We start from the raw sequence: 12,056 nt of genomic DNA on the forward strand, positions 1-12,056 counted from the left end.
GGGATAAGTTGAGAGATGGTCATGAGAAGAAGTTGTTTAATGTAGAAGACTGAGGGATGTTAATAAAGATCTATATGTGAGGATGAACGGGAGCTGTGGCGTTAGCTGTCTAGCGGGGCAGCCACCTTAAAGGTGGTTGCTGCGACGATCAATAAAGTGACGGACAATCATTCAGAGCGTCAAAAAGTTCGCACCGTCCTCAGTCTTATATCCCCAGTACGAAGTCCGGATTTGTATCCATCCCTTAAAGTGCGCACTTGTACAATTGCAAGCTTCGCCGAAGATATCTATGATCATGAGTTGAACTCCTAAGCTCCATTCCTCCGTCAATAGGAGACGTAAATCGCAATGGATCGACACGCGACACCTCCCTTCTCATTGCGCCTAGTCTATCGCACCGGTGCATTCCACCGGTAGGCATCTAACTTACTTGCACATTAGCATCTCTGCGTATTGATATACTAATATCGCACCTAGACCGGACGAATTTACCGACATCGCCCTACCACCTCACATAACCATTCACACCTGGTCCGACTGCACCCTCACCGAGCTCTCGCACCACCTCGCCGCCGCATCGCCCCCTCTTCTTCCCGAACCCGCTATCGGCACAAGGCTTGCATTCCGGCTCATCTTCCCAGATACGCGTAATGCATCCCAAATCCCGCGCTACCTCGTCAAAGATCTCGGGAGTGTCGTGCTCGGCGATGGCGGGCCTGGGCTGGATCCCAGCGACGTTGCGGCCGAAAAGCAGCTTGAGGGTGCCGATGCGGCCAAGACACTGAGTGATGCGCGCTTTGTCGTGGGCGACTTCGTGTCGGTAGCTATACTGCCGCCCCTTAGCGATGGGAGTGTGGCTCCGGCAACGAGCGCAAGAATGGGCAGGGGAGTGGGTGCGGGAGAAGCAAGGGCCATTGTGGGTGTTTCCCCGATAGTTGCGAGCGCCAGAGACCGGGATAGGGACAGGGAAATGGACACACAGATTGGGTTCGGAATGCGGACTGGCAGAGGTAGAGGGCGAGGAGGTATTGATGGCTTTGGGCGGGGTCGTGGATTCCCGGAGGGAGAATGGAGGAGGGGTGAAAGACTGCCAGACGCGCCTATACGAGCCAGGGGGCGAGGCCGATTTTGAGCCCATATAAGAAGGGCTATCTATCCCAGAGATCACTGGGGCTAGTATGTTGAGAGCAGGAGACGGTCATCTGAAATATTATAGGGACCTGGTAATACATATGGAAATGTGCATCTGTCTGCGTCGACCTAGGCATACAAGCAGTTCTTATGTTGGGCGAACTACGCCTAGACAGTTGCCAATTAATACTCTAAGTCGTATCGGAGGTCAACATGAGTCAATTCATCAATGTTTCTGGCTCAGGACGAATTGAAAAAAAGGCATGCGCCAGACAGTCTGGAAACCGCATCATCATGGGAATCGTCCTTCGCAAAGTACGATCAACTCGATTTTGACATTTGATCAGTGCTGTGTTCTTTTCGTCTCGTGACGTCCACTCTTGTGTACATCTCCTCGGCTTAGCTCCTCACCTCTCCCCTTAATATTCGTAAACCAAGTCGCCCTTCCGCTTCGCTCGCAGATCGTACTTTCCCTGTGACACGTGTATTAAAACCCCATGCTCCCCTCGCTTCTCTGCAGAAAGACGAGTCGACTCACATCTGTATTGTACGCAATGACAGTGAAAATGGCCGGTACGACAACGGCGTACATGAAGGTGATGCGGGCGGTCCGGGGAGTCCAGCGGAAGAACTTGTGTCGGTTCGATTGCATAGCTGGTGTATCGCGTTAGTCCTCTCGTAACAGCCATCATCGCCGCCCTCGATCATGAGCTGGGAACATGGAGTATAAACGTACTTCCCAGTCTTTGAATAGCCGGGTCGAATGCCATGCCTGTTGTCCATGTTAGCTTTGGGTTGAAGCTCCAATTGCGTCCGATGAGCACATACGGTAGTGCTTGAGGCCAGCCATCTTGGAGAGGTGGGCAGCTTCCGAGCACTGATGGAAATTGGTCGATGGGAGTTGTCTTTGCTGGAATGTCGTTGTTCGTTCAATGCTCAACAGGCTTGACGTCGCATGTCGAATTGAACGCCTGATATCTTAGGCGAATTTCGGTCGAATTACAGTGGGGCTAATGGAGCCGCTGGTGGCTGTCCGTTTTTGTTGGTCTTGGTGCAGCATGCCAAGCGCATAACTACCTACTTTACGAAGTATACAATGGCAACTATTGCAGGTGAAATCATCACAAGAATTGTGTTACAAAGTGCCATAACGACGTCACAATACATGAGATTGGCTGGCTTCATGGCCAAGTCGCTCAATTGCTCTAAACACATCGATACTAACAGACGGATTGAATTGCGAACTCATAATTTCCATAGGCACATCTGGAGGCACAGCAAGCGTCGCACACTTATCAAGTACTCACCTATTTCAAGTCACCGAAGCTGCCGAGGTATCGCTTATTCACCATCTTTCAGACGAAAAATCTAGAATATATTGAGCATCATCGAAAATTCCATCTCACTGTCATCTTTTTCATCACGCGTTTCTAGATTCCTACCGACTCATTGACTCACTCATCAAGGCCATTACTTCATTAAGTCAAATCCGGCATCATGGCCACTGAAGATCAACCCAAAATCAAGCTATACTGGTGAGTGACTTGAACCAAAACCTACAAATGTTTCCATGAGCTAACAAGCCCAGGCTTGAAAAATCTAGGGCCCAGTCTATCCTCTGGCTGTTCGAAGAGCTGAAATTGAACTATGAGCTCGAGCTCTTCCACCGGAACAAGGACAACATGCTCGCTCCACCCGAACTCAAGCAGGTCCACGCCCTTGGCAAAAGCCCCGTCGTCACAGTGACCCCAGCTGGATCCGAAAAGCCCATCGTCTTGGCCGAGACGGGGTTCATCGCCCAGTATATGAGCGAGCACTTCGCCGAAGGTACCAACCTCGTGCCGACGCGATACAAAGCCGGTCAGGAAGGCAAGAGTGGCGGCGAGACGGAGGCGTGGCTGCGCTGGCAGTATTTTCTTCATTACAATGAGGGATCCCTTGTGTCCCTACTGATGATGGCTATGGTCCTGGGCGCGCTGAAGGGCCCAAAAGTACCGTTTTTCATCCGCCCCATCACGGCAATGGTCTCGAACCAAATCATTTCCATGATGATCTTCCCGAACGCGAAGGCCCACCTGGGCTTCCTCGAGAACCAGCTTGCGACTTCGGGGGGTGATTACCTATGCGGAGATCACCTTACGACGGCGGATATTGTCTTGAGCTTTGCCCTGATCAACGCCAAGGACAGCTTCAAAGGCTTTGGCAACTGGGGGAAGCCGCTTGACCAGTTGTATCCCAAGTTGTGGGCATGGATCGATAGGATGGAGGCTGAGCCTGGATATCAGAGGTCGGTTAAGAAGATCAAGGATATTGATGACAGCTTTGGGATTAAGTTCCCGTAAACGCAAGGACTGTGTTCCATGCGAACTGCCGGGTATTTGCACATACATCTCAACACTCTTCTTTGTTGCTTCAGGCTTGGGGATGAGACTTTGATACGAGTGACCAGAGGCGTGCTTTGGTAATATTATGCATGGGTCAACGATGTAGGACGACTCGCAAACAGGATTTGCCTAATCACTATCACCAGGGTCGAAACCAATTTATTTTCTGACTCTAGGCAACATGTGGTTATATCAATGAAGCATTCAACTCCAATCATCCACGAACAATGTCTCCGGTATCTAGTACCGGTGTGTTTTCAGATGAAGGCCATCAGGTGAAATCATTACATCGAGCGTCTTTCTATGCTATCAGGCGCTCGACGCTAGCTTCTTTACCCAGGTATCGCCGACGATAGGTCTAATTCTATTTACGATCGGTTGGCAACAACTCATGGATAGTCCATCGCATTTAAAACCTCGAACATTGTCGTGTACAAAATGAGGTAGTCGGCCCTACTTCGTTTTCACCGCAATGTTTTCTATGCTTATGGACAGTGCACTATCTAAGGAGCATCGCCGACCAATACGACACAAAGCAGATCAAACCAGGAATCTAGATATAACCTATCGCCACGGTCACTGGACGATTTCAGAAGGCCTTTTCTGTGGTATAGCTATGGACACAAAGGGCTTTATGGGAAGAGCACTCGGATTGACGTCGACTTCGAGTCCAACTCTTGAACTCTCAGTCCGGCTTCCTTGCAATACTTTCTCACAGGCTTCGCATAAAAGTGGGAATACTTTGTCCATTCCCGTCATGAATCGTATTCATTCCCCATCAGCGGTTGGGTACACGTCGATCCCATAAGTTTCATTCAGAGAGACTCGCGATACAATGTCTCCATTCTCCATTCTTACCCACGTTTCTACCTCACACCCTTTCGCGCCATCACCAAATGATATCCGGACCATTCGCACTCCACGATTCCAAGTCCCGTAGCCGCCGTAGGCAGAATGTTTCGAACAACACAAGAAGGGGGCCTTCTCTCTCCCAGGCCATGTCGAGCACCACGCATTCCCGTGATCATGCCCAACATATATGCTGTGTAGCCCCTCAGTTGCGAGCAGCGCATCCACGAAAGCAGTATCTTCACTACCTTTTCCTTGGATGGCGACAGGTACATCATCGTTGACGCCGGGAAAGTGCGAGGGATCCAAGCCTCCCTTTTGGGCGTCGAGAAAGGCGTGAGGAGGGATATGTACAAAGGCTAGACTGAGGAGGATACCATAATCCGCCTTGAGGTTCTGGTGCTGCGTGGAGAACCAGCGTGCGGTTTCTGGAGCCACCCAGTTGGGGATGTCGTCTTCGTTTGCGGGTTCGTGCTGGTATGATGCGCCCCCACGGCTGTCGAAGAACCACAAGACAGCGACCGGCCGCTCTTCATTTCCAGACGGAGGACCGTAGATCAACAAGTAATAGTTCGTCATACCAGGTAGGCTCGGGTCCATTTGTCTGGTCAAAGACTGAGGATAGGATGTTTCCGTCTGGAATAAAGCTTCACGTGACAAGTTGAATTTCGAGTCATGGTTTCCGTAGGTACTCGCCCATGGGAGGTCGTGGGCAACTAGTGGTGCCACAATGCGATGTACGTATTCAGTGCTGTTCTCCCGAAATGTATTCTCGCCTGTGATGAAGTCCCCGTTGATAACGGCGAGGCTGGGCGACTCCATGCCTAATACATTACGCATCACATGCGTTGACTTGATATCTTGATCGATACCCCATCCGTTCTCTTCCTCGCCATAGTGTAGATCTGCGAAGATGGCAATGGTCAATGCTCCAGACTGGTCGAGTTGAAGTCGGGGGTGGATGAAGTCTCGATCCCCGGGTGAGATGGCCGAAAATAAAAGGACGAGAATCAGGAAACTTGTGAGGAAGAGGATCCAAAATCTCAAGCTAGTAAGAGACATGCTGAGCTCTCGTCTCTGAGGCAAGTTGAGCACAGTGCTTACAGCGGTAATGCGTCATTTGATGCTAGGGCAATTGGCACCAGGATCTCCAGAATCCGGCTTCTTATTGCATAGATTCAGCTAAGTAGCAGCTGATTCTAGCGTGGTCAGGCCTTCCTTGACCACGTCTCGTACAGAACGGGTTACCAAATCTTCATCCTAGGGTTCTCCTGGGGTTCTCGAGGTTCCAGCGCGGTCTACTTTGACGGCCAGGTTTTACGCAGTTGATGGCGCGCGGGATAATCACATCCTTGCGCCGAGCCAATCGTTCACAAGATGCTCGAGCGAGTTTCCATGCACACTGTGAAAGGGTGCGCTGGTTCGTGGCATTGAAGTCTCGGCATGTCAGCTCTTCCGCAAGATAGACTTTGCGGGGTTGGCATCTTGCCACCCCAATCTGAGTGGATTGGACATGTATCTCCTATTGCACAGTAAGCTCTGTATACATCCATTTATGCCTACTTGTGCTAAAACTATGCAGTTCAAAGGCGTCTAACCTAGTTAGTTGGCGGAGCAGCAGTATCCGCTATTGCATCCTCGCATCCGACTGGTCAATGCTTGGTGCGAGCTCGTATCTCCTTCCTACTAAGTGATTGCGCCCGGTCATGATGGACTATTGCACGTTGGATTAGGCTAGGCAGGGCTGCTAGGAAGTCCTCAAGCCCATATTTGTTATCGATTGTACTTCATTCGTCCAACTGAATTGCTTTCGTCAACACTGCTGAAAGGCGCACTATGTTTCCGCTAGCCATGAAGTCGCCGCACGAGGACCTCATCGTGCAGACTTCACCTCCACCTTATGAGGCAGAAGCCTACGCACATCACCGCAGACCTCGGTTCCATAGGCGCCTCCACAGAGCCTGTTCTCTCCCGGTCTTCCTTGCATTGGTTATCACGCTGACGATTTCGTATCTCTGCTTGCTTATTGACAGGGAAACATGGTCGCGTTCCTCGACAAGAGGTGTTTCGTCATCCGCGTCTCTCGTCAAGTTTCAGCGTTCGCTTGAGCAATGTGCAGACCGCAACCGCTTTCCGCCCGAGCCAGAGCCGGCGTTGAGGGGACTCAACCCTAGGTAGAATGCAGTACGCGGCCAGAATGAGACGATTGCTTTGCGCAATGCCACGCTATTTGACGGAGAGTCATTCATGTCCTCGCTGGTCGACATTGTGTTTTCCAAAGGCTTGATTGTCTCCGTGACTCCTGCGTCAAACGCAGCGTCCATATTGGAAGATGGCGAAGAGTATCAGCTACAAGGCCGTTACGTGACACCCGGCGTCGTCGATATGCATTCTCACCATATGACGCTGTCTTGGCCTGTTTCGGAAGCAACCGAGGATAGCAATGGTAAATTGTAGCCATCCGACACGGAACATCAGGCTAATACCAAGTTAGAGATGCACGCTCTGTTCGGGACTCTCACACCTTTTCTTCGAATCACCGAGTCGTTGAAAGCGTATGATGCTGCCACCAAGCTGATAGCTTCCGGTGGTATTACCTCGAGTCTTCTGCTTCCCGGTTCAACTAACACCAGTACGCCATTTACAGAGTCCTTCCAAAATCTTCCCTGCTCTGTCTCAGAAGCAAAACCTTCCCAATAAAGCCTGTTGGGAGTTTCTGCTTCTGATACATGACTAGGGCCCGTAGCTGATTGCCAGAGGTGACGAATACTGACTGCGCCGCCACAGTGGGCGGGGAAGGGACTGTGGTGAAGAATGTGATGAAATCCGGCGCCTTAGGTGAGTATGTCGTGGAAGAAATGCTTCTAGAACACGGCGTCCCCCCTGAAGACCGACATCGTTACATGAAGATGGCATGCGGAGAGAACCCCAAGATGGTCTACGGCCACACTCGAATGGGGCTGGCTTGGCTTCTCCGTAAGCATCTTGCCCGGGCGAAAGAGTTGATGGACAAGCAGGAGGAGTGGTGTGATTCAGCCTCTCGTTTGCGCACCGCAGCCGAGCAAAGTCGATTTGTCGAACAGACGGGTGGGTTTCCAGAAGAGCGTGAACTCGAATCCACAATTGGTTTACTTCGTGGTAGAGTTAGCATGCAGAACCACTGCTACGAGCCCGAAGACCTTGAAACCATGCTGGGAGTCACTCGAGAATTCGGTATTCGAGCCCGCGCTTTCCATCACGCGATCGAGGCTTGGCAAGTCCCTGAAATGTTGAAGGAGTACGGAGAGTAAGTTCAGTCTGAGGCCTGTACAGCTCGTGCTGATCTGGCTCACATAAAGGAACGTGACAATTGCTACGTTTGCCGAATTCGCCCTGTACAAGCACGAGGCGTACCATCCCAGCCTTTACGCAGGGGCTATCCTCGATGCTCACGGTATTCCAGTAGCATATAAGTCGGTAAGAAAGCACATAATGAGAGCACAGACGGCCATACTCGCGGGTGCAGCCCTGCGTTCGATCTCGACTGAATGAGCGTAGGATCACAGCGGAGAAAGCATGAACGCAAAATACGTCGTGTAAGTATCAAGCAAGTCTAGCTCACTATTTCCAACTAAGCTCACTGCGAGACAGATCACAAGCTGCCGTAGCGCACGCCTTTCACCTTCCAGCTGAGAAAGCCCTTCAGTCAGTGACTTCGATTCCGGCGAACGCACTGGATTTGGGGTTCCGCATAGGATACGCACGCAAAGGCTACGATGCCGATCTCGTTGTTGTAAGTACTCACTCAGGGACATATCTGGAGTTGTTCGAGATTCTAGCCTAAGAAGCAATTTATGGTCGCCCACCCCGCGAAACCAGCGCCACCACTAGCCCTTTTAGAAGACCGCAAGAATGAGTGCTCAGAAACTGACCTATGACGTGCAGTGGGATTCTCATCCGCTTTCCATTGGCGCCACGCCGCAACAAGTGTTCATCGACGGAATCGCGACTCTCAACGCTAAAGATGTAGAGAGGGCCATGGGTTCGTCAATGGAGGCATCTTCCGCACCGCCAACTAAGGAAGAGCTACCGCGCAGTCGTGTCAGAAAGTCTAAAGAAGAAGCGGCCAATTTTTGTGCTCTAGCTAAAATGCAAGGCCAGAGCCTCGTGATCCAAGGCATTCGGAAGAGTTTCTTAGACAACCATCAGCAACTCTCGGCCGCAGTCTCTACGTCAGGGGAAGGCAACCTTACACTGGTCATCAACAATGGTAAAATTTCTTGTCTCGGGTCATTAGAGACTTGCGGCGCCGCGATCACGGCTACGGCCGACGGTGCAGTCCACGTATCTCTAGACAATGGGCATCTACTTCCGGGTTTGACTGCAGTATCACATAGTCTAGGCATGGCGGAAATCATATTGGACGAGGAGACCGGGAACGGCATTGCGCAAGTCACGGATGTTAAAGATGCCAAACCTATCGACTACGCCAAGTACGGTGTTTATTTCGACGGGAAATCATTCGCACGGGCACGTCTTGGAGGTGTCACCAGAGCCGTGACCCCCCCGGAACTCCCCTCGCTTGGAGGCGCTGGGCTGGTTCAGGGAGTCTCGACTGGTATCAGAACCAGCGGCACGAAACGCCTTCTTGATGGCGGCATCTTTCAGGATGAGGTCGGTTTGCATATGATTATTGGAGATGCCAACAAGGCTCTCGGGAGTAAGAGTATGGCCATCAAGAATCTCAGAGCGATCTTGGTGGAGAACAGGGGCAAAGGGAATGAGAGTGCGTACGGTTTGGTTGCCGATGGCAAGATGCCTCTCATCATCCAAGTTGCTAGTGTGGTAAGTTGAGATACCTACAAGGGGGTGCGAGGCGCGGTCCGAGACGATCAATTGCTGACAGAAACTTTCTACTATAGCCGGATACTCAACAAATCATCGCCGTGAAGCAGGATTTTTCAGACGTCAAGATCGTCATCAACGGCGGACATGGGGCGCCTTTGGTAGCCAAAGAACTAGCCCAGGCCAAGATCCCCGTCATACTCTGGGCAACACGTCCCGCCTTCGCTTCTTGGGAGACCAGAGAGTCACTCCCAGGCCCACCATTGACGCGAAGCCCGGCAAGCATCCTCAGTGAAGAGGGCGTAGCCTATGCGATATCTGTGGATGGCTCAGGTATGGCTCCCACCTTCGATTCCGCATCCGTGCGATACTGACATGTTTCTACTCATCAGTTCCCACAGCGGATTGTCGGATTCACTCTCTGGCCCTCGAAGCCGCCTGGGCAGCCAAGTATGCTGGTCTGAGTGAACACGAAGCGGTTCGTTTAGTTTCGAGGAATGTTGAGAACATCCTTGGGCTGGAACGTAGCAAGGACATCGTCGTGTGGGAGAACAATCCCTTGCAGCACGGTGCGTCTGTCGTGCTCTCATTGGAAACCAATGAGGACGGAGATTTCGAGGTGGCCACATGCTGGCCAGACGATGACATGGAGACATCTGCATAGTGATGCAGCCTCGCAGCAAACAAATCTGAACAAGGGCAGGTTGCAAAGCCAAAAAACCAACCAGAGTCCAACACAGCTGGGGCTCCACCTAGGCAAACAAGGCGCAACCGGAGAGCGGTAAGTGATGTACAAACAGCTGGAAAGCCCAGAAAGCAGCTGAGAACAACGAATCCTGCTCCTTGCGAAATGTGAAACCGCCACGTCCGAAGACCGCAAGCCACTATGTATGTAGCCTCGCGTCGCCTATAGTAAAAAGGGGCAGCGATCAACTTCGGAGCTGTCTCCTGGTGCCTGTGTGTAAATAAGAAAAAGCAAATGGTCGACGGCTAGCTTCACGTCACAGCCGTAGCATAGATAAGATCAGGCTGCCTGTCGACTACCACACTCTATTAACTATCGACTTGCGGCTGGGGTGGAACGATGTAGCGCATGGCGTTCACGCTACGACGAATAGCGAGGTAGGCATTGAACTGCAGCTAGAAAATTCCGGCGACGTGCCGAAGGGCCTAGCGAATGGGTTTGACAGGTCTGGTGTGACAGATATAGGTCTACCAATTGCTGGCAAGCCAAATTGTGAACGTAGTGGATTCAATTGGCCAGCCATTAGAGTTGGGGTTGTACACCCGCGCGCTCAACGCAGGCGGCCGGGCGGTCGGGCGAGCCGCTCGCAGTTCGGGTGCAACCTGTCATTGGGCTTGAGAAGTCAAGGCGGTATTAGTTCTGTGTTTTCATTGTCCAACTTGGTACCCCAGACTTGGCAAGGTTGAGCAAGGTGGAACAGAAGGGTTGGGAGTTGGCAAGGGCGTTCAAGTCACGTTGTCCCCCTGATGCGCATGGTGCCTGGTTTCCGACACGGCCGAGAGCCGAGACCACTTGAGGCGCTGTAATCTCATAATGAAAGCCCGCTGACACGCCAGTACGCAGTCGCGCATGTAGTACTAAAACACACGTGCGGCCAATACTTAAGTATTGTCCTTGCGCTTGTTCAGTGTAAAACGGCAAGCTCAACCGCTACGACCCCCAGGGTGAGGGTCGCTAGCGTGGCGCCAGGCATCAAGATATATTAATCAGTATCCTGTGCGCAGTTTATTATAGTAGCGTGACTGTTGACCGTATCAATTATTTTCTGAGGCTATTGCTTCACTATTCTTGACTGCAAAAACAAGATGCATGGCGCCGCGCTAACAACCTCGAGCCTGGAGGGTTGTAGGTTCGGAGACAGCATGACGAACAATAGAGAAATTCCATGCAGTGGATGAGGGTACAGAATGCAGCGGAACACTACTTGACTCCCTGACAGAAAACGTCTTGATGGACGACGACGTCACGGCATCTTCTTGAGGTTGCAGTTGTAGTTGCTGACAAGGGAAGCGCCAGGTGTTTTTTTCTTCCTTTTTTTTTCAGATCTCACATGAATAAAACGAGAAGCGGCGGGATTGTCCGCGCCAATTGAGTACATCAGCGGACCCCCCGAATCCTGGAGGACGGTTATTTTAGTGTGTTTCAATGGACCCAAAGCCTGAAAATAAGCTTGGATGATCTGCCCGGAAAAGGGGTTCAGCGGCATCGTGATAGGCCACCCAGCGAGTTCCGGCCGACAATCACAGAAAACATTCTGTGGCTTTACCAGGGATGGATCATGGGTCTCCCGATTGGAACTTGCAAGCGATGGGACGAAGAGCACGGCGGACCTTTTCTATCACCTTCCAGCCTTCGAAAAAGGTTGTTTCGACCACAGCACCTTGCCGATGAGGGAGGGGGAGGGGCTAGGAATGCAACGTTGAATCCTGCAATTCGCCAAAATAGACGGTGCAGCTTTTGGCGCCTCTGCGTCTTCAGCTGATGCAAACACCATCATCTGATAGTTGCGACGACAGCAGTTGGGCCGGCCGTTTCTTGGTTTCTAATGATCGACGGCCGAAGTCTCGCTCAACGTCCTTTTTCACCGGCGCCTTGGGTCAACAGTTCATTTGAGCTCAGTCTTCCTTCGCTGTTCTAATCTTACCGTCTCTCGGTTCTCGACATCACTCTCGGTGGGAAAAGATCATCCAATCTGATGGTGTACGGAGACACACTCTGGGCGCCATGGGATGACGGGATGTGGGCTTCTATTCCTTATCTCCCAGATTTCGTCACATTTCTCGCGAATCTAGGTCCGCCATGGTCCCGCCACACTCGTGGCATTGTGGTCATCGTCGCAAAGA

At 51.6% G+C, this 12,056-nt stretch overlaps 6 protein-coding genes across 6 annotated transcripts; 4 read left to right on the forward strand and 2 right to left on the reverse strand.

Annotated features, from left to right (window-relative positions):
* Positions 1-348: 348 nt before the first annotated feature.
* BCR38DRAFT_454938 (Sin3 associated polypeptide p18-domain-containing protein) lies at positions 349-1,132 on the forward strand (the record flags this gene model as incomplete). The annotated part of the gene is made up of 2 exons (XM_040861745.1): positions 349-413; positions 478-1,132. 2 exons carry the CDS (start codon positions 349-351, stop codon positions 1,130-1,132), a joined length of 720 nt encoding a protein of 239 aa, XP_040720002.1.
* Positions 1,133-1,550: 418 nt separating this feature from the next.
* Positions 1,551-1,981, reverse strand: BCR38DRAFT_481205 (NADH:ubiquinone oxidoreductase 6.6kD subunit; the record flags this gene model as incomplete). The annotated part of the gene is made up of 4 exons (XM_040863353.1): positions 1,551-1,604; positions 1,670-1,785; positions 1,868-1,903; positions 1,960-1,981. 4 exons carry the CDS (start codon positions 1,979-1,981, stop codon positions 1,551-1,553), a joined length of 228 nt encoding a protein of 75 aa, XP_040720003.1.
* A 204-nt stretch (positions 1,982-2,185) lies between these two features.
* Positions 2,186-2,668, forward strand: BCR38DRAFT_98530 (uncharacterized protein). Its single transcript, XM_040865830.1, has one exon. The coding sequence runs from the start codon at positions 2,228-2,230 to the stop codon at positions 2,501-2,503; it is 276 nt and encodes a 91-aa protein (XP_040720004.1). The 5' UTR covers positions 2,186-2,227; the 3' UTR covers positions 2,504-2,668.
* BCR38DRAFT_333774 (glutathione S-transferase) lies at positions 2,629-3,473 on the forward strand (the record flags this gene model as incomplete). Its single annotated transcript, XM_040855258.1, has 2 exons — positions 2,629-2,666; positions 2,720-3,473. 2 exons carry the CDS (start codon positions 2,629-2,631, stop codon positions 3,471-3,473), a joined length of 792 nt encoding a protein of 263 aa, XP_040720005.1.
* Positions 3,474-4,283: 810 nt separating this feature from the next.
* Positions 4,284-5,426, reverse strand: BCR38DRAFT_481207 (calcineurin-like phosphoesterase; the record flags this gene model as incomplete). The annotated part of the gene is made up of 1 exon (XM_040863354.1): positions 4,284-5,426. The coding sequence occupies one exon, from the start codon at positions 5,424-5,426 to the stop codon at positions 4,284-4,286; it is 1,143 nt and encodes a 380-aa protein (XP_040720006.1).
* Positions 5,427-6,611: 1,185 nt separating this feature from the next.
* Positions 6,612-9,852, forward strand: BCR38DRAFT_481208 (uncharacterized protein; the record flags this gene model as incomplete). The annotated part of the gene is made up of 9 exons (XM_040863355.1): positions 6,612-6,810; positions 6,859-6,996; positions 7,152-7,650; positions 7,703-7,820; positions 7,902-7,939; positions 7,995-8,136; positions 8,289-9,188; positions 9,266-9,521; positions 9,581-9,852. The coding sequence occupies 9 exons, from the start codon at positions 6,612-6,614 to the stop codon at positions 9,850-9,852; spliced, it is 2,562 nt and encodes an 853-aa protein (XP_040720007.1).
* Positions 9,853-12,056: the final 2,204 nt, after the last annotated feature.

This window comes from Pseudomassariella vexata (genome assembly GCF_002105095.1).
Source record: "Pseudomassariella vexata strain CBS 129021 chromosome Unknown BCR38scaffold_2, whole genome shotgun sequence".
NCBI lineage: Eukaryota > Fungi > Ascomycota > Sordariomycetes > Amphisphaeriales > Pseudomassariaceae > Pseudomassariella > Pseudomassariella vexata.

Coding starts and splice junctions, on each gene's coding strand:
- BCR38DRAFT_98530 (XM_040865830.1), top strand. CDS start 2,228: ATGGCAACTATTGCAGGTGAAATCATCACAAGAATTGTGTTACAAAGT.